Source organism: Filicampus tigris, chromosome 12 (genome assembly GCF_054856515.1).
Source record: "Filicampus tigris isolate MCC_2025a chromosome 12, RoL_Ftig_1.0, whole genome shotgun sequence".
Classification (NCBI taxonomy): Eukaryota; Metazoa; Chordata; class Actinopteri; order Syngnathiformes; family Syngnathidae; genus Filicampus; species Filicampus tigris.
This window is the reverse complement of record NC_141228.1, coordinates 13,588,753-13,610,126: the sequence shown is the minus strand read 5'-3', so window position 1 is coordinate 13,610,126 and position 21,374 is coordinate 13,588,753. Positions and strand designations below refer to the sequence as shown.

General features: G+C 39.6%; 2 protein-coding genes across 3 annotated transcripts in view; both read right to left on the bottom strand.

Moving 5' to 3' along the window:
- Positions 1–21,374, bottom strand: part of agbl4 (AGBL carboxypeptidase 4) — a 285,763-nt gene that overhangs the window by 58,375 nt on the left and 206,014 nt on the right. The gene's annotated exons all lie outside the window — the stretch shown is intronic.
- On the bottom strand, positions 996–16,194 carry bend5 (BEN domain containing 5). The gene is made up of 7 exons (XM_086048395.1): positions 16,138–16,194; positions 15,871–15,995; positions 14,820–14,950; positions 12,612–13,089; positions 9,104–9,252; positions 4,150–4,363; positions 996–4,074 (listed from the first exon to the last, which is right to left on the bottom strand). Exons 1-7 carry the CDS (start codon positions 16,191–16,193, stop codon positions 3,878–3,880), a joined length of 1,350 nt encoding a protein of 449 aa, XP_085904521.1. The 5' UTR covers position 16,194; the 3' UTR covers positions 996–3,877.

Below are 21,374 nucleotides of genomic sequence, written 5' to 3'. Positions count from 1 at the left end.
AATATCTGTGAGTTTGTTTTTGCACAGTGGGTATCTTTTCATTCAAACCACGTGTGTAGCATTTCCTCAAATAGTGCCTGTATTTCGCTAGCCTAATAATGTGTAGCGTAATTCCATCGAACATATTTATAACGCAGTAAGATTCATCCAAGAGACGGTTTCGGTGCTGCTGTTTTGGTTAACAAAGGAGTAAAGAAAGGATTCAACTGGGCTCAGATGTTGATGAAATAGGTATATTAATCGGGGTGTGCATCTCTCTCAAAAAAGCCATTTCGATACGTATCTCGATACCTACGATACAATTAAAGGACTGTACATTTTAAAATGGACAATTGGGATTACTATCCGATTCAATAAGGTACGATTCAGTTCAAGAGGCTATGATAGTTTGAAAAAAAACAACATATATACATATCCATATATATATATATATATATATATCCATATATATATACATATATATATATATATACACACATATATATTCATATATATATATACACATATTTATATATATATATATACACATATATATTTATATACACATATATATATATATACATATATATATACACATATACATACATTATATATATATATACATATATATATATATATATATATATATACACACATATATATATATATATATATATATACACACATATATATATTATATATATATATATATATACACATATATATATATATATATATATATATATACACATATATATATATACACACATATATACATATATATATATATATATATATATATATATATTTATATATATACACACCATTTATTTGTCTTGAGTAGATGATGCACCCAGTGATTATTTAGGGCAGTGTTTCTTGGGGATGGCCACCATTTGAGGAAATACTGTATAGTATTACCGGTATATCTCAATGCAAACACTTGTAAAGCTTAAGTCTTTGTACAGGGGAAACCCAATACAAATGGAAGAAACACTAGAAACTCCAACAATAGATTAAGGAATAGGTTCTGTAAATTGGGATGGGCCTTTTTTTTTTTTCTTTTTTCTTAAATGTGCAAACCACGCTGACCATTCAGTCAGCATTCCATTTGTTTTGCATTCAACACTTTGTCTCATATTGAGCATATTTGTAAAAAAAAAGACGTGACAATACCAACATGACCAACATTCTCTCATAGACTCCAGTTATAATGATGTGATAAATCTTTTGAGTATCTTTCAAGCTTACCGCTCAGCATTGGTATGTCAACAACACAACTTGCCACTCAAAACTAAACATCTTAAGGTGCATCATGTTAATAGAATGATTGTTTGGCCTTAATTTAGTACTTAGAGATGGAAAAAGAAAACATATCTCAAAGAGGCTTTTTAAGATTGACAAATTGATGTGTAAAGTGCATTCGATGTAAATGATTTGTCACCTTGTCAACTTACAAGTTTACATTAAGGGTGAAGCTTAACGCTTCTCTAAGAATACCGCCAGCTTTGCATCACTGATCACTTTGGCTCGGGAGATGTTTGTTCTTTTTAAGGGCTCTACATCACACTTTAAAGCCCAACAAGTCATATGGAAAACAACAAAAGTTCATAAAGAATATATATATATATATATATATAAAAAAAAGATAAACATACAAGATAGCAACATCAATTAGATAATTGTCCAGAACATTTACAACAGAACTGTATGGCCCAAAAAAAAAAAAAAAAGAAAGAAAAAACGTGAAAATATCTCTCTACAATGTACGGTAGCTTAAAAGGCTGAGCCGAACTTTGGAAACACCGTTTAAAAAAAGAGGGACAGAGTGAAAAAGTAACAAGCAACGAATGTTGTCCAAGTGTGAAAAGGAGCAAAGGCTTGACAGGCAGCTCTGCAGCAGATTCACAGTTTTGCCTCTGTTGGGTCACACTTGAGATTTCAATCTCCAACATTTCGTTTCAGAGGGCAAACAGCTGTGGAAAACATTGTGGGACAAAACAACAACACACACAAAAATGAACAAAGGACACGTCTGACTTAAATGTCCTTAGGTTGGCCATATTTAGTTCCTCCCAATGGCATTTGTTAAGAATAGGGTTATTGTGGGCTTCACAATAAATCACAAAAACAGGCATGTCTCAGACAGCTTTACCCACACCGTTTCTTCCACAAGACCTGAGCTGCGATCCCTCCGAAGAGTACCAAGAGGCTGGGCTCATGCTCGACTCCACTGACGCTCGGAACAGTACCGTTAGCCAACTCTTACATTCTCACAGCAAAGTGCACGTGAAGTCTCAAGACTTCAGCTTCAACTACAATCACAGCTCACTAGAAAAGCCAAGGGCATGACGCGCCCTGGTGATTGCCAAATCCATTTAAGGCCTTTCCTGCGCCACTGCTACTTGTTCAACAGTCCAAGTGTCTGCCACTGACATACAGTATTTGAGAGAGTCACATAGACAAAGACAGAGGGAAATCACATCAACATGTATCATAGGGCTCGGTCATTGTACGATAGCACTTGTACAGTCGCACTAAACAGTATGCCTCCGTATGTCTTGGTACGCATTCTTAAATGTTCCCTGTGGGGAATTTGTAGGAAATTTGTACAAAAAGACCACATTCCAAAAACAAAGACGTATTGCAGACACCCCAAAATACCATATATGGGGTCCTTGTATAAGTTGTGGTTCGGCCAAAACTTTTCTGAAAAATAAGATGATGGTTAACGCTTTTAATTTGGCAGGTTTCTAGTTCCCATTTTTGTTCCATATGACTGTCAACTTGGGTCAGGGAATGTAAACTAAAGACTTGAAAATGTAACTGGTGTTAATCACTTAAGTTTCATCTGAAAGTCAAATTTCGCCCAAATTTTGTGGTCGAACTTGGATGATCCACTGTCTTGCAACATTTGGGCATTTTCTTTCTTTTTCATCTGGAAAACAAAAATAAAAACGATTTGTTTTTCAGATGGAAAGAAATAGTAAATAACATGCTATTTATTCTACACTGATGCTGTTTTATAACAATAACGTAGATACAAGTAGCGCCTTTTGGGGAAACAATTTTTTGGGTTTAAGGAAGCAGGATCACAGATTTTAGTCAGCACATTTAGCCATGAATTTGCGTACATCTTTTCATAAAATTCCTTAATATATTTTCCAAGTAAACAACCACACAAAAAACAATACGTTTCATTTTGTACAACCCCTACTAAAATCTGGTGAGCACAATGTGTTGTGATTGACCTGAAAGCCAAAGCGACAATAATCTCTTGCAGCAACAGACTCTCTGTTGCAATCCACAATGTTTGTTACTAATTAAGACTTAATCATTATCGACTCCCCTATCGAATACCAGTGCAGTACCAACTGCAGACATTCGGTTCTCCCGCAGTTTTAGTCACGCGGTTAATAAACAGTTCTGATAGACACTAGTTACCCACCGTAAAGTAACTGAAGACTTTTATCCAGGGAAGTCATCTTTTACTTTTTAAAAGCTTAAAGGACTCAGAGTGATGTTCTGACACAGAACAATAAATTAATTTCACAATCTTTTAACGCACACACATCTAGGCAAACCATTTCTTCGAACTGATCCCATAGTAAATCTTATTTAAAAACAAAACAAAAAAAACAAAAAAACAATCATTCTTATTCCCATCTGGCTGGTGGGTAAAGCTGTCTGTAACTTAATGGGCTAACTGGGCCATGCTGGTTTTAAAAAAAGGGGCCTTTGGTGTTTCACACCACAACCAATCCGATGAGTGGAAGGAATAGCGGTGCTGCTGAGACCGTGAAAAACCACCTCAAACGCACCCAAACACAGCCCCCTCCATATCCTTTGACCTTTACGTGATGGCGAGGAGGAGGGGGCGCAGAAGACCACTTGATCTCTACATGCCGTCATAAGTAAAGTTCTCCATCTTGACCGTCTGTCTGATAAGCAGCTTGGACTCCCGCCGCTCCTCATTCTTGATGGACTTGTTGATGTCCATGATCTTCTCACAAATGTATTTGTTCACTTTGGACAATCTTTGTGTTATCTCCGCACTGTCTGCCGTCTCTTGTGACACTCGGTCATACAGACACTCTGTGGCGAAGACAAAGCGTGAGAGGTTAGTCTAGAAGAACCATCGAACGCGGGCGAGGGGGTAAAACGTCTTACCTCGGACAATTTTTAGCTTGCTTGGTGAGAGTGGAGGTTTGGGAAGGGCGTCTTTCTTCTTTTTGGTAGCCACTCCAGTAACACTCCGGTTTTTGAGGGTTTCTGTGCCCCAGATCATGACAGCCAGGTTCTTTGTGAATTTGGAGTCTCCCTGGGTGCGCTGCAACTGGTGCCACTTTTCCTCTTCCACCCAGATCCCGCCACCAAGGTGTACCTACATTGGGGTGAACAGCACATTAGAAAGCTAGACTATCCAAGAACAAGTATCTGGCAATGGCGTATTTATAACTTATCTAGTAGACACAATTGGATATTTTAGTCGTATAATTGCAGCAAAGTACAAATAGTACTAATATGGTACTTAAATACATTTTTTTGGTATACGTATATTCCCCGAGTAGTTATTTTTGACAACTTTTCACTTTTACGGTCTACATTAGAAAACCATACCTGTAGATTCTACTTCCTTACTTAGTTAAAATAAGTTTCTAAGCAACTTAAAATGGACAGACCATAAAGCATCAACACCATGCATGTGGCATGTACACATTCCTGAACCAATGTTATATAAATGATTTAACACAAACAAAGCCCCTTCTTGTGAGGCTCATGAAAAGTAATCAGCTAGCTATTAGCCCAAAAACAAGCTAGCACTAGCACACACTGATGTCACGTCATACATTGGCAAACAAATAAATATTAAAACACGCTTTTTTTTTTTCTTCAGTTGGTATGATGCGCTTATGCACAGGTAGCATCTGTTGTTTTGTTTTGCTCATGCAGGATCTGTTGTCAGTTTAGTCATGGTTATCCTGTCAGAATTCAGCTTGCAGCAAAGATGTGTCCAGTGTTTTTTTTCCCCTCTCAGTATTAGCACTATGCAAGATGGTAAAAAAGGGGAAACCATTCTGTGGGCAAAAGTTTTTCCCCATAGTGCCAAGTAAAAAACAAAAACAAAAAATGTTTGTACTTGAATACATTTCACAGTCTGTACTTGTAAGTACAGCACATATGAGTACTATTGCAACCTCTGGTGATTTGACATATCATCGCTGTCATGTGAAAAACACTTATCTCCATTTTTTTTCATTTTCTTATTTTTACATGAATGATGTTTCCCCGTTACAGACATCGCAATAATGTAAAAATTAAAAAAAAACTTTCCAAAATGTTTAGATTTTGAAGAGAACTTTTCAGCAAATTATGATCGACTGAAAATGCCTTTATGATTAGAGGTTATGCCAGATGGACACATGGTGAATCCATTCATAAAAAATGGCTCACAAGCAGTTGCTGGCTTCACCAAAATTATTGGAGCTATCCAATTATTTTTGTAACTCAGTAATACTGTATGTTTGCATTTCTTCTACTGACACTTCTGGTTGCATCACTTCCAACTTCTGCTATTTGGGATCGTAGTAAAATCTGCAATCTCAACAAATTATGTGTAACTCACCCACCAAAATTGTGCACAGACTGCTTGAGTGACCATACAATTAAGCAGCCACTATTAGGGGTATCAGTAAATCAGGAACTTGGTGTTTGGTGGCCCAGATTTAATTCAGTCAACCTACAGAGAGTAAGTAAGTAAGTAAAATGTATTCATATAGCACTTCTCACAGTAGTGAAATACAGAAAAAATGTTAATAAATATAGTGGACGCCAGCCTAAAAAGATGTGTTTTTCATTGCCTTTTAAAATATCCAAAGAAGGGGCGGCTCTCAGCTCACATTCCACCACTTAGGAGCAACCGACTCATGGGCTCTGTCTGGAAACCAAGCAGATCATTGCTAGCCACGGCAGACGACATCTTAACCGACTCTTACTTAAACCACACAGCTAATCCCAAGAAGCGCCACTTTCGCCGACTAGAATACGCTCAAGCCACTGGCCGCTTGTAGGTTGGATTAGTCCCACTGTGAACTTAGCATGTATCTCTCCGCAGGCTGTTGCATAAGCACGTCCCAAGCACACCAAGCCGATTGCCAGCCAGGCAGTCTGCCCTCATCCTCTAGGTGGGCAGAAGCAGCAGGAGTCATATCTGACTTGCTTTCTCTCGGCTCTCTTATCACTCTAAAGTCTTTAGGCTGGAGTCCAAAAGGATTTTCCCCATGCAGCTAATGTGCTTTAGGCCACGGGCCAGACTCGTTCTTCTGCCCTTAAGTTGGGAAAGGTTGTTTCCATTCTCATTTCAAGTTCCTTGCATTTATTTTCTCTACCTCCTTCCTCCACGCCAGTCCGACACTCTCACGGCGGCTAACCTGTCAGTCACTCTGAATTTCGCTCGTGCAAATAATTAACACGGGGTCCCTGATGTAAAAAGGGTTCTCATTTGCAAGAGTTCTTCACGCCTGAGGTGGATGCAGGTCCCAGAGCTTGTAGTACCAATTGCAACCCTGTCAGCAGAGATACAGGATGCCGCTTGCATTATAGGCAACCCTAACTGACGAATAAACACTAAAGATGCTGGCCGGGCCTCCAGGAACAATAATAATCTTCTCAACCTTGTTTACCTGCCAGAGCTGGACCGGGGAAAGGACTGATCTAAGGTGAGCTGAAGTTCATGCTTGTTACAAGGAAATGGAGTGTTTTCTGCCCAGTAAAGGGTCTTGTGATGGCCACCTGCTGGCAAAAGCCAGGACCACTGTGGAGTGAAGCATCAAGGAAAATATATGAATTACTCTGAATGTAATGTGGCAGATGTAACTGAACCGCTAAAGTCACATTTTCCAGATGTCCTGAAGTCGAACAGTTCAGGGCTACCAAGAAAACAGTCACTATCATATAAGAAGGCTTGCAAGAGCTCTGCATATCAGATATTGCAAAGGTGAGGAAAGTATGGTCCGTGGGCCTTCCTAATCTAGCTCATTGAGGATATGCATTACCTAGAGTCATGTAATATTTGTTGCATTACTTTAGCCATTTCACTCACGCCTAAAATAACATTTTTATTTAATTATTAAAGTACTACATTTGTCGTACACTTTTCAAATCCTTTTTCTACCCATCTCCGGATGACCTGCCCATCTATCCCGTTTAAAAAACAGAATGTGGCCTTGGAATTTTTTTGTGATGCCACCATACAACGATACCATTGTGATGAATGTTACACATCTCTCTGTCTCAGCTGCTCATGGAAATATGGACAAAGCGACGATGATTAAAAAGTACTCCAGAGAGTCAGCTGCAGTTAGACTTCAGTGTGCTTAAAGCGGAACTACACCCGCAAATTTTCAAAGCAAGAATACTTCGTATGTACCAGCCCGAGTCAAAACACAGTACTCTGATGAATACTGCATTCAGGGAATAAGAAATAAAAATAATAATTAGTCAACATAAGGGGAGAAGCCATTTTGGGCAAAATCATTATCAGCTGCAGACATCAAAGTGACAACAGAAAGTTAGCTGCTACCAGGGTGCTCCACTCAAGTCTGCCAGCTGACAGATTGCAGAGAACGATGGATTTTGCAGGTGCTATAACTATCGGTCTGCAGCCATGTCATCTGTTGTTTTTATGCATTATTAACCATTTTAAAGTGTCGTAAATAGCTCAAGAACAAATCTATTAACGCTCTTGAACACTCCAGTGTTTGAGAAGCGTCGTAAAATTCCGCCTCGTTCCTCAATCTGCAGAGCTGTTGAGAATAATTGATGCCTCAAGATTGAGAGTTTAGGTGATTTTTATACAACTGTTTGGTTAGTTTCTTTATTTGAGTAAGCCTGTTTTGTTAAAAAAGGATCACTATAATGCACTGGTGGAGAAGGAACTGTGTCAGCCACAAAAGTGTGGTGAAGTGAAAATTAATTTCCTTCGATAAAACTGCTTGGGCAAGCTCATTGTTTAATGCCATCACCAGAGTCTTTCGGTTTTGGCAAGTATTACAAAATGTTTTTGTCTGGTTGGCCAGTGCAAGTGCAGACTGAGGTGAAGAGCCATATTCAACCATTTTAACCAAAACAACATAATTTCGTAGTATATGAAACATGGCTGTGGGGTGGTGTTGTGTTGATGTTGGCACACATGGGCATATGACAGCAAGATAAGGTATAGTAAAAACTTGAATGAGGCGGTGTTTGGGAACTCAAGCACAATGGCGTTTTTTGATTTTCTGAAAAGCAGTGACTTTGCAGATGTGAGGATTCCGCCCGGCAGCAACATTATGTAGCTTGTCGTTGCTGATTATTTACTAACTGCATAATATGGCTAAAGTGGCAAATTTTTCGCCAATTTGTAGACCTAAAAGACCTAGAAATGGTGTTGAATGAATGAATAAATGACATCACAATTGCTCACAACGAACAATCACGGCTCAGATTCAGAAAACAAGTCAGCGGTGATTGGTTGTTGTGAGCAATTGTGATGTCATTTTCAGTCGACAGAAGACAAAATGGCCGCCTCCATTCAAGGCTAAAAACGAGTGCATTTTGCTGCTCAACTCATATTCCACAAACATAAAATTAATCAGAATGCCGTGTTTCAACTAGTGGGCCTCCTGGGAACATATTCTTGAAAAAAATATGTTTGGGTTGACTTCTGCTTTAAGATGGCAACAGTTTGAACCTGGAATAGATGAAAATTCTACCTAAAATCGTGCCTGGGGTCCTTTATGCAAGTGCAGGAAGTAATAGGTGTTTATTTATTTATTTAAACTGGCCCATATTGGAGAGAAGGCCATTATTTGTTGTAAAGGGTGGAGATTATTTAACCTATTGGCAAAATGTCAAAAATCTGAGGAAGATGGTGGTTTGGCCAATAATGAGACTTCAAGTACTGTACTGTAATAAACACACTAAATATTAGATGAAAAATACATTTACAATGTGTCTTATGATTACAAACTGGCAAAACAGTATAAAACCAAGGCATCCTGTTATGTTTTGTCACTCCATTCCTGCATGGCAAAAGTGCATAAAATCATCACGTGATTGCGAGATCAAGTTAAAAGAGGCTGACCTTGCCATCGTTGCATGTGTAGACTGTTCTCGGAGATGGGGAGTAGCTGGAACTGGTGTTGGCTTCTTCTCTGAATGTTTCTTGGGTCTCAACAATGGGCTCAACCACCTCAGCCTTGATTGTCTGAGTGCCATTGTCATGCATCGGCTCTAGAGAGGAAAATAAGGAGTTTAACATTAGAGGAAACAAACGAAACTGAAATGATGCCCAGCCAAGAAAAAATAAACACCATTACTGGAAAGCTGTAAACAACCAGTTGCACAAGACAATGTTGTGTTGTTCTATCTACTGACACGAGGTTTGAGATTTGAAGCACTGCACGAGACGAGTGCCCAAATGTTGTCTGGCTCAGCCTAGACTTGCCTGTGCCTGGAGACAGGAGGTTATTTTAGCCCAGTGGTTAAGCTGGCTTGGTGGCCGGCCATGTTAAGCTCCAACGTAGCTGATGAGTTTTAATATCAGGCAGTGCACTCCATCCTGTGTACAAAGACACCCCAGGGTGCTCTAATCTCCTGCCTGTCCATTAGATAGTCTAGCCCAGTCATGTCCAAAGTCCGGCCCGGGGTCCAAATGCGGCCCGTGTTCAAATTTCTACCGGCCCGCAGCCTCGGGCATAAAATTAATAATGAGTGGCCCGGCAGTAGTGTTGACCACAGTACAAAATACACACATAAAAAAAAAAAAGGCTGTTTTATATTTGACCAGCAGATGGCAGCAGCCCTGTGGCTGCCCTCTCAGGTGCTTTCGGAAATAGGCTCAGAGTGCGCTCTGCCTCTCGGAACAAACCACTCTCAAAGTCGTATTAGGTGTCAGAATGAACCTGTTGCTGCGTGGCCCTTTCCAGCCCATTTCTAAAATCGAGACTGCATTGAAGAAAAAGAAAGCTGACACAGAGGACCGTTGCTTCCAGGACAAGTGGAAAATATTTTTTCACTGAAATACAAAACAACTGCATCTGGCGAGGTCGCTAAGAAACCGTGTCTATTTTCAAGAAATTTAACATCAAGAGTCACTATCAGATAAAACATGCAAACTACGACAAGGTGACTGGTAACAAATGTTGTGAACAATTTAAGCAACTTGGAGCTGAATGGTCGGCCCCCACACAGTTTCACCTCACCAAATCTGGCCCTCTTTGCAAAAAGTTTGGCCATCCCTGGTTTAGCCAGTGACCAGGCTTCTTGGGCCAAACCTACAGATGAAGATACACTGACAGACATATGTCAAAAGTGCTTTCTGTACATTGCTGGGCAGTACGCTTGCAAACACTCACCCACTCAAATTCCAGGACTAAATTTATGGCTGTATAGGACGTATTCATAAACATTTGCTAAATTATAATCCCATTGTTGAACTAACTGTGTAAGGTTTATTTGTGTCTTTAAAATTGTGTGAAATAGACAACAAAATTTGGCAGTTGCTTATTATTAAGTTGTCAATGCCAACTATAGCAAGCACATTAAACAACTTACACTCGTTTTTACAGGAGTGAACTGAAGTACTGAACCCACATTTTTGTTTACTACACAGCGCACAAACTGAATTGCTTTTAATTCCTTTTTGCATCTATTTTCACAATGTAGTGTGGCAAGAATAAGACAATATGTACAAATTATTACTACGACGGAATCTCTGATGAAGTTTAACAATTGTAAATTGCATAGTTTTTATGTTATTATGCAGTGTAGATGGATGAGGGCATGTATGTTCTAGAAAACTAAATTACTCAGTAAACTGCAGTAATATTATAAAATATGGGTAGGTTAGATCAAGAAGGGCATCTGGCGTAAAAACTATGCCAAACAAAGCATGATAGTAACTTGCTATGGCGACCACAGATGGGACAAGCCGAAACAACAATAAGTTCTTTTGAAACACTAACACAGAACTGTTGAAATGTGATGTATAGAGTTAAATAGCCTTGAGCAATGCTCGCCACTTCCCGAAACACTACGTCTTTACAACACATCATTAAAAAGTGAGTATTTAAAAATATATATATTCCAACTACTTTTTAATATCGAATCGCAGTTAGCAATAGTAAAATGTGGCATGAACAAGGTTCACTCGCTTTCAGCAGTGGACTCTTTCCACCTCCCAAAAGCTCTGTGTCTTCCCATACGTCTTCAAAAAGTGAGTTATTTATTTTAGTTGTACTGTATTACTATACAAGGTTAGTGTAGTTAAATGGTTTAGTGGTGATAATTTGACCCTAAAGCATATTATTTCTATTTCCATATGTGGAAAATTTCAATCTAATGTCCAACCACCATCCCGAAATGGATTGTGTTTAACCTCAAAGACTCACATATCGTGGATATAAAACGTTTACACCCACTGTTCAAATGCCCATTTCTGGCATATAAAATGAGACCTGTATAAATACTTTCAAAACATTTACATACCGGTAATTAATTGTGACCTATAATCCATGTGAACTTGGGGGGCAAGGGGCTTGGGGGTTGTTGGATATATAGGGGAGGTTTTGTGACATTTGTAGCCACATCTTATAGCACAAGCCATAGTTTGCAGACAGCTTCCACAGCATCAGAGGGATTTGATTGTTCAAAGCTATCAGTCAGGAGAAGGACACGCATGACTTTCCAAGGCATTAAATATACCATGGAACACAGTAAAGACAGTCATCATCAAATGGAGAAAATATGGCACAAGAGTGGCAGTCCCAAGAACTGGACGTCCTTCCAAATATTGATGAAAAGACTGGTCAGGGAGGCTGCCGAGTGGCAGACAGCAACATTGAAGGACCTACGGGAATTTCTGGCAACAAGTACTTGCTGTGTAATACATGTGAGAAGAGTCTCTCATCTTCATATGTCTGTGCTATGAAGTAGGGAAAGACAGAAGCCTAATCTTAGGAAGAAGAAAAATACACACTTGAAATTTCACACATTGATGTGAAAAAAATCTGTTTTGGTCCAATGGAACTGAGGTTCACCCAAGAGTACATTTGGTGCAAACAACACTGCTCATTCACCAGAAGAACACCATACCTTCAGTGAAGCTGATGGTGGTGAGAGAATTATGAACAGTTCCAGATGGCATTTAGTGTTAGCACAAAATCCTCATGCTTCTGCGACAAAGCTAAAAAAAAAAATGTCAGGAAAAGCCTACTAGAACATTGAGGTTTATTTGGGATTAATAAGAGGCACTTTAAATGGTGACATGTGTGTGCTGCCTCCTATTTAACATGAGTGGATGTGATTGGTTGACACTCAACGCTGCCACATCCACAGAAATAAGTGGGTGAGGACACTTCTGCAACCATATCATCTCAGTTGTTTATTTATTTTTACTTCCCCTCTTGTACGTATGATTTTTTTTTTTCCAATTGAGTTGTCCAGGTTATAGGTCAAATTGACAGTTTATACAAATGCAGTGTAGGGAGTCATGATCAAAAGCGCATTTGATTCTGACCAAACTACAGAGAATTCAAAGTAGAACAAGTAGTTGAGGTGTTAATGTAACGTGTGTGCGCTGGTTGCCTTACCGCTGCCCAGCCTCATGAGAAGCACGTCCTGCAGCCGTCGATTGAAGTCCCTGAGTTCTTTGACTTCAGTCAGCAGGCTGCCATATTCCTTGAGTTTCTTGGTCTGCTGCACCAGTTGCCGACGTGTTCTCTCCAGCTCCTGCTGCAGCCTCCTCATCTCATCCTCTTGTTGCCTGTAGCTGACGACCAGCTCATCATAAAGGACGCGAGGAACCACCGCCGTGGCCATGTCCACCTCCAGATCTTGCTGCTGCTGCTGGTGAAGATGGTGATGATGATGCTCCTGCTGCTGCTGTTCTGCCTCCATATCTTCGTCTTCGTCATCGGCATCCTCTCCCTCCTCAGCCAGTCGATCCTCATCCAGATCCTCTTCGCCTTCCATGCAGGAGTTAGCTGCGTTCCTCTCAAGGCGAGCTACTACTGCTGCCAAACTTTTGGAGGAGTTTGAAATGGGGCGGCCATGGTCCTGAGACAGGGCCTTTAGAGGAGAACAATTGAGAATTTAGAGGTCTGCATAGTGATTGTTTTGAACATTATATAAATACCATAGGAATTGTTTTGAATATTATATAAATGCAGTTGTACAACTGTATTGCGTTTGTACTCATGTACAATAATTTGTAGGATGTCAGCAAATTCAATGGGACAAAAAGTGGTACATAAAATAAGACTATAAAAAAAAAAAAACCTACAAGAGTATTTGACCTGGCCGACCATGCAATGTTAGAAACAGATAAACCTCTGAGGAAATACAGTAAAAATTCCTAAAACATTTAACCGGCAGATGCTCATAATACACAATAATAAACATTTGTCAATTACGGCTCTCAATGGACTAAAAATTGAAACGACCCCTGAGGGGGGGGGGGGGGGGGGGGAATGCACACTGTGTGCATATGTTTTTTGATGACTGTGGGAATCTCACGAAGAACTAAAGAGGAGTCACAGAGTTCCTGATGAGCCGCTCAGAGGATTTGTCTGTGAAAGGGCATCTGTCCAGAGTGCTGGAATTTGTGTTAATCCACCATATGGTAAAAATAGTGTGAGGGATTTTGGATGAGAGCCCATTGCATATACACCCACCATATACAAATATGTCACGCCCATCCCTCTTTACACAGTTTTTGGATACTTCTTTACATTCTACAAATAGTAAAACCACTCAAATAACATTCAATAAGGATTTACAAAATTCAATGAGCTCCAAACTTCATACGGTGGCCATGTAAAGACATTCAAACAACGTTTACTTTCAGAGTAGTAGTTGACATTATTTTTAAATGTGGTTTCATTTTGTAGTGGAGTAAAAAAACAAAATAAGTCCATAGAATAATAGCATAGTACTGAGACCTTTTATGATATTTTGTTTCCTATTTTAAGCAAGGCAGCTTTAATGATATAGCACAATTTATACACAAGTTAACTCAATGCGCTTCACATAATTAAAAGCACAACAACATTCATAAGCATTTGCAAAGAAAAATATAATAACTAAAATACCATACAATGCAAGAACACGTTTGGGGAAAATATTTTACAAAGAAAGACTTTATAATGGGTAGAGGGGAAAACCTGAATTTAAAGGCATTTACATTTGGGGTTTACTTCACTTCTGTTCTGTTGACAGCTTATTCCATTTATGTGCAGCATCACAGCTAAATACTGCATCCGTCCGTGTCTGCAGACCTCAGAGACCTACTGGGTTTATATTCCATTAGCATTTCTATCAGGACCTAAACAATTCAGTTATTTATGGACCAGTAGCAAGTCTATTCTACACTGGGAGCCAGTGCAAAGCCTTTAGGACTGGAGTAATTTGTTCTGATAGTTTTGGAACTGGTAAAAAAACCTGAGCTCCAGTGTTTTTTCTGGAGAGTTTTTGTTGCTCTTTTGAGGGAGTCCAGTCAAAATACCTCTAATGGAGATAAAAGCATTGATACATTTGTCTTGGTCTGCTTGGAGCATGCAACCCTTCACTTAGTTGAATTTATGCCAAATGTGGAGGATAAAAGTACAGTATTTAGACAAATATTTTGACAAAATACTTACCTCAAAAAAGAAAACTAGCAGGCATTGCTTGTTTACTTGCAATGAATTCACATTAATGTTGTATATCATTGTTGTTTTTAAGCTATTTGTCTACTTATTTTCCCTTTCATTTACATGGTGTGTGCTCAAAACATCACCTACTATAGCCAGAGTTCCTACCTTTTTATGCCTGAGAGGCATCCTCTCCCCTCCAAAATTGTTCTCAATTGAATTTCCTGAATTCTTGATGGACATCTTGGGAATTTTCATCTTCTTTTGCATTATAAGGTCTTCCAACTCCTCTACAGCATCTGCAAACGTTCAGGACACACTCATCAAGTTTCTTTCCCCAAGGTCCCTTTCTCCTCATCCAACTGTGCATCATCTCCCTGTCTGATTAAATTCACTTGAGCACGATGGAAAAATTAACAATCTTTATAGCGATACAAACAAAGTGCAGGTTTTAACTGCAGTGGACTCGGAGAAGGCGTTTGCTGGATGAATGGATGTCTCAGCGCAGACAGCTCACAATCAGGGATTAGAGATGTCGTATGTTAAACAAAACGACCAGTCAGTTAGATTGCGAGTCAGACGTGTAACATGTTATTTATAAGGATTTTTTTTTAATGCGCTGTCACGACACTGGCATGTTGTCTGCGGACTGTCTGGAGAGACACCGCAGCGGCGCATCTTCTTTGTGGCACACATAAATGCAAAAGTCAAACCGTGTTAACATAGCTTTTAACGCACAAAGTAGTCGGATATAGCATCTAGGCTTTAAAAAAAACAACAACAACAAAAAAAACAGAAGCATGAAATGTCAAGCGTCTTTTCCCAAGGTGATGCATGTTCTGACAGCTCTACGTGTGCAGACAGCTAACTCTAGCATGCTAACTGGGCACACAGACGAGCTAACAGGCGTTAGCTCCATGTTGTAAACAATCGACGTCGCTGGCTAACGTTACACACCGAACGTCGAAACAACAGCAACCATGTAAACACATAACGACACTCGTCGCAAAGTTGTCTTAGCGCACCTTGTTAGTATGTCTAGCTAGCCAGGACGTTACTGCAGCTATCGGAGCTCAGCTGATGAGCTCTTCTTGACAGGTCGGACTACATAACTTGACACATATCCGTGTTTTGACACACGTCTACGCCTTTGGAGGGGAAATGGAATTCAAACGACAAAATGCTGGCGCATCAAAGAAATGAAAATGGAGCAACTTACCTGCAAGGGCAAGGATGTGAGCCTGGCACAGCTGGCCTGCGCCGCCATTCTCTCCAGTCCTGCGAACCACATACACCTTCCGATGATCGAAATCGGCTCGGTGCTCCGGGCTGAAATTTTGGATGCTGGAAACGGGAAACGCGCCACACATATCGTCTTCAAAGACTCGAACAAAAACATACGTTATTTTTCTTTCCTCGGTCGTGCACTTTTGATGTGGTTATCTTGCTTTTCCCCCTTAACAAAGTATTTTAAACATATATTTACACTTTGGAAAGGTTGTGGATCATATCGGCGCTCAGTTGCTTTTGTCTGGCCCACATCAGCAGGAAACATAATCAAGGCATAACTAACAGAAAACCCAAGATAACAAACATGGAAGAAAAAAACCCCCTTGTAGTTGTATTATTTTTTGTGTCTGTTTGTCTTCATCCCATCACTTGTTTCAAATATTGGTAGGCTACATTATAGGGCAGCAAGGTGCACTAGTGGTTTACATATTGCACTTAGGTGTAAATACTGCCAGTTGGCATTTTGGGGGGGCATCCGTGCAGGGCAAAACCCCCCAAATGAGTTACAGTGCTCCCCTGGTCCCGTGTTTTGGTCTAGTTCTATATCTATTTATTTAAATTACTTATAGTGAGATGAAGATAAAAACAACAACAATAAAACTGATGTTCATTTGCATTCGATTACCATCCCATCCTGTTGAAAATAACTTGCTTTACCAAGATCAATTGGTACAACACTATGGAGTAATTATTAAATATTTCATGCAGCAATAGTACAATAGAGGGTAGCAGCCAGAGGTGGGCATTCGTCTATGCTTGAGTCTGTCTGAGTTCCCGTCTATATTTCAGACCCGCTTGGTCGGACTGAGTCAGTCAAACGGCGTCGAGAAAGACTACCACGTCACGCGCAGGTGCGCCACTCTTGACACGCAGCCAAACAAATAAAAAATGAAACAGTGTTGTAGACCTTTCGGTCCCACATATACAAAGACGTGCCCCATTTTGTTTTTATTTCACCGAACACCACGCTGTGCGTGTCTCTAATTGTATTTAATATTTTTGTTTTATTTTTGCAGCGTGTCTGCTTGTGCGGCGCCTGCGTATGACGTGAAAATTCTATTCTCTACGCCTATTGTTTGTCACCGACGAGGGACAGAATGGGACCACGTGGGCCGGCCGGAAATGCTGGACAGAAGTTATAGACGGATAGACGATACCCAGCTGTGGTAGCAGCAAGACCTAAGCATATCATGTGAGACCAGGCAAGAGTTCAGTTCAGTGGACATACGCATTTGCTCTTGCTTTGTCTTGGGCCTTTTTTGGCTTTTTTGCAACACTTATTCAGTCTAAAAAAATTACTATATAACCTATATTCAAAGTATTAAGACACCAGCGTGTGCCAATGCTGTGTCCACAGTCTAAAATGACAGAGTATTTCAGTGCCATGTCACACTGAGATGACACATGGAGTTAGCCGCTAGCTAGCCACAGACTGGCCAGCTGATATAGGTACACATCTTTACCCAGTGTTGGGAAAGTTCATTTCTACTTGAACTAGTTCAAAGCTCAGTTCACACATTTTAAAATGTACTAGTTCAGTTCTTGGTTCATAAGTTTATATTTCAACTAAGTTCACCATTCCAAAAACAAACTAGTTCATAGTTCTTTTTGTTTTGTTTTTAAACAGCACTGTATGTTCCTGCGGGCCATTGCCCTCAAAATAGTGGTATTTCCCTGTTGTTGCCACACACTCAGTGCACACTAGTAGACAGCTGCAACTTTAACCCTACAATCTCAAAAACATGAGGAAAAGCTTGTTGCTTGAATGTTTTTTTTTTTTTTTGAAAGAGGAACTCAAACCAAAACAGGACTTTAGTCTTTAACGTGCAAGCACAAATACAATCTAAGTTAGGAACTAGGCTGAGGTAGGAAATTAGCTGTCACACATACTAGCAAACAGTAACTTACCTTACTATTTGTCGCCAACAGTGTTGCCAAAGTTACCTTGAAAAAGTAAATTAGTTACTTTACTGTTTACTCGACTTTAAAAGTAACTGTTACTTTACTGATTACTTGATTTTAGGAGTAACTAAGGTAGGATAAAAGTTACTTTATTAGTTACATTCAACAGATGATGAAAACCCTGCTTAACATTAAAAAAAATAACAACCGGTTTTGCCACTACTTAATTGGAAGTGCATTTTTAACGGTGAAGTTTAAGAATAAAGTTTGTTTTTTAATTGAAAATAAAACATTCTTTTAACTTAACATGCTGTAAGTAATTATTTTATTTAGAATGAGTCTTAATGGATTTCAGTAAACATAAATGGGCTGTTTGGTTTTTAATTCACTTAAAAATATTTTTAAGGCAGATTGTTTTGGCCTGACAAAGTGTTTCACTGTTAATATTGTCATGGCAATCTTGAAAAACTCTTAAGTGAGGTCAATATTACCTCAAGGTACCACTGTAGTTCAGTACATAAATCCTATTTATATTTCTTGTTTTGCTGAAGTTGGCCCATTTTGAGGGCGCGGCTCAGTCTCACGCAAGTGAGCAACTGTTCACCCCACCCCCATATACTACTAGTTCATTGCTTCTCAATTATTTTTTGTTACGGTACTGGAGAGTGTGGGAAATGTGAGTTCTACACCTTTTCATTCATGGAATTCATTCATTAAACTTCTTACACTTGTCAAATAGTGTGTGTGCATGTGACACACTGGCAAACACAAAGCCCACCATATGCCACCTATCAGAAGTGAACGTTGTTTGCGTACTCGAAACTATGCACCCAACAAAACTTCCCAATAAATGTTTTATGACAGTGACAGTTTAATATCTACTTCCAGTATTTTCTATGAGGAAAAACACTTTAAAATCCAACTTTTTGACCTTTAAAGTTACACCGTATCTTTCAGACAATCATTACTTTTCTGTCTTTTGTCAATTTCTCAAGAAGTATCAATGACAACATTATTACATGTCTGATCAAATTTCATTGACCGACATCACATGTTCCCTGGTTAATCTCTTAAAAGCGGAAAGGCCAGCGGACTCTGTAGTCTCGTACAAGACGACACGGGCTGCTCAGTTGTAACTCCATTGAAGAGTAGCACAGTGACTAACCGACACAAACAGTTTTGTTCCGCCTCGGCTGCTTTAATTGAAAATGAATTGATGCAGAAATTTTATGAAGACTTTGTGTCTTCTCTGGTATGTTATTTGCGAGTTTCAAGGCATAGGCCTATATTTTGGGCCAGCTTTTAAACGTGCCCATGGTGTTTGCTCATTGTGCTGTCTGACTAGTGTGAGATGGATGAGGATGTCCTAAAAAGAGGAAACGAAGCAACAGTGACTCTCTCAACTTCTTTTGCTATCGGGGTTTCTGCTGAGCTGAAGTCCGTCTGTGGGAATCTCTGAGCTGAACACTCAGTATTGTTTCAATGTGTGACATTTTCATTTATCCGTGACCACATGCATAGCCAATAGATCAGCCGCTCACACTGCTACTTGATCAGGAGTTCAAAGGCTATTCTAGGAAAACGAGCGATAAACAAAGAGATTTGAGCAGGATCTTTGCAACTAGAACAGAGGATTACTGTTAATCTATACTTGTGTTCTGTACTGTCCTGGAGGCTGCTGACTTGTCAACACAAGGCTGCTGTGTCTTTGAAGCAGGAGAAGAGGGGAAGGGCATTTCTTTTAAATGGCTCACATCATATTATTTCTGCTGCCTGGGGAGGTTTAATACAATTCTAAAGCACTTTCTTCAATATAAATACATTTCAGGGTCCATTTGGGTGCGGGAAAGATAATGGACAACTTCCTGTAGACAATAAAAAAAAAAAAAAAGGATCGCTTTGTTTGAAGTATGGCTGATATTCCATTTCAGCCTTTATGTCTTACTGTCACACAGAAGGAAAATATCACATAGGCAACACTTGCGTTTTTAGTTCTATCAAAGAAAATGGATGTAAATACAACAGATACATCTTTAGCATCACTTTATTGCTCAAAAGTAGTTCAAGCACTCCACATTAATTAAACCCAAATGAGGTGCTTTTTCAAGTGGCACGCACATTAAAAAAGCAACAGAATAGCACTCGGTAAAGCGCAGACCTCTGCCAAGGCCAAATAATTTTCATTTAGAGTAGCAGCAAATATAATACACCTCCTGCAGTTGTTTGGATAATGTCATTGAGATTCATGCATTGTTCCCTGAGAAATTAAGGGGAAAAACAGCAACGTTCAATAAATTTACTAATAAAGCAATCTTCCAGTTTTAACAAGGCAAGAGTAAACAAACTGTGAAACAGCTTGAAAATGTAAAAATGCTTTCCTTTGGATTTGCCTTGGATTTGGAAACATAATGAAAACACAAACTCATTGCTAGAGGTATAAAAAAAAGCCAACTAAAATAGGACTTTTTCACAGTATAATTGCACTTTTTAAAATGTGAACACATGTTCTAAATAAGTAAGCATTTGGACTAGAATATCATTTTTCTCCCTCACTGTTGTGGTCCATTCAAAGTGGATCATAATTAACCTTTTTGGCAATTAAACGCACGCGGCATCTGCTGTTCTAAATATTTAGACTTCATTTAGTTTGTTGAGAAGTCTTTCAATTGTGCTTTAAAAGTTGGAGAAAAGCTTGAACTTGTGTACTGCACGGTTTCCACACTAATGAAGCGGTAATGTATAGATTGCAATGGGTAGGTGGAAAAGACCATTTGAATTGCATTTACAGCAACAATTAAAAGCAATTATTGCCTTTGGGAACTTGACAATGCTTGAACTTCACTCTAAAGACTTTGTTTTATTCAGCGGATGATCCAGCGAGTCTCATGACCATGAAAGTAACTGCATAACATTAGCACTGGACAACAATAATAACGATAACATTTTTTTGGGCTATAATCAATAGGGCCAGTTGAGCCATAAAAAGACTGTGGGAGTCAGGATAGAAGCCAGACATCATGTCCTGGCTATTAACTCCACACTGCCAGGCTCATCTATCTTAATTGGTCATCCATTAGCCTGCATTAAAGGGAGACACGGGATAATAGCAGTAATGATGCTGATGATGGAATTAGACTGCGGCAACACACGTCATCGTTGCCGCGTCGCTCTTGGAATCACAAAGAGTTCCAACGGACCGACACACGGACAGATGGATGTCGGGATTAAATAAATGACTCCTGAATGCTACTGAGCTGTTGTGTGCGCGAGAAGTCGATGAGAACAAACAGAGGTCATGCAAATTTGGGCGGAAAAAAAAGTGGCTTAAATGAATTTAACAGCACGCAGACAACCAATCTAGACGCGGCACCTGTGCCAATCTGCAGCTCTGCAGGATGGACAGATGCTGGTCCAGGTGTGTGTGTGTGATGACGATTGGCAGCTTCGCGCTACGACCTGAGCAGCTGAATACAAACACGACCGACCACGTGACGTGATCGTGCCACATGCAATGAAGTGGGGGGGAAAAAA

Excerpts from the sequence above, each read along its gene's own strand:
- bend5 (XM_086048395.1), bottom strand. The coding sequence starts at position 16,193 with ATGTGGGCCAGACAAAAGCAACTGAGCGCCGATATGATCCACAACCTT. Across the intron at positions 9,253-12,611 it reads TCTCATGAGGCTGGGCAGCG|AGCCGATGCATGACAATGGC; the intron begins GTAAGGCAACCA and ends TTTCCTCTCTAG. Across the intron at positions 4,364-9,103 it reads ACACATGCAACGATGGCAAG|GTACACCTTGGTGGCGGGAT; the intron begins GTCAGCCTCTTT and ends ACCCCAATGTAG.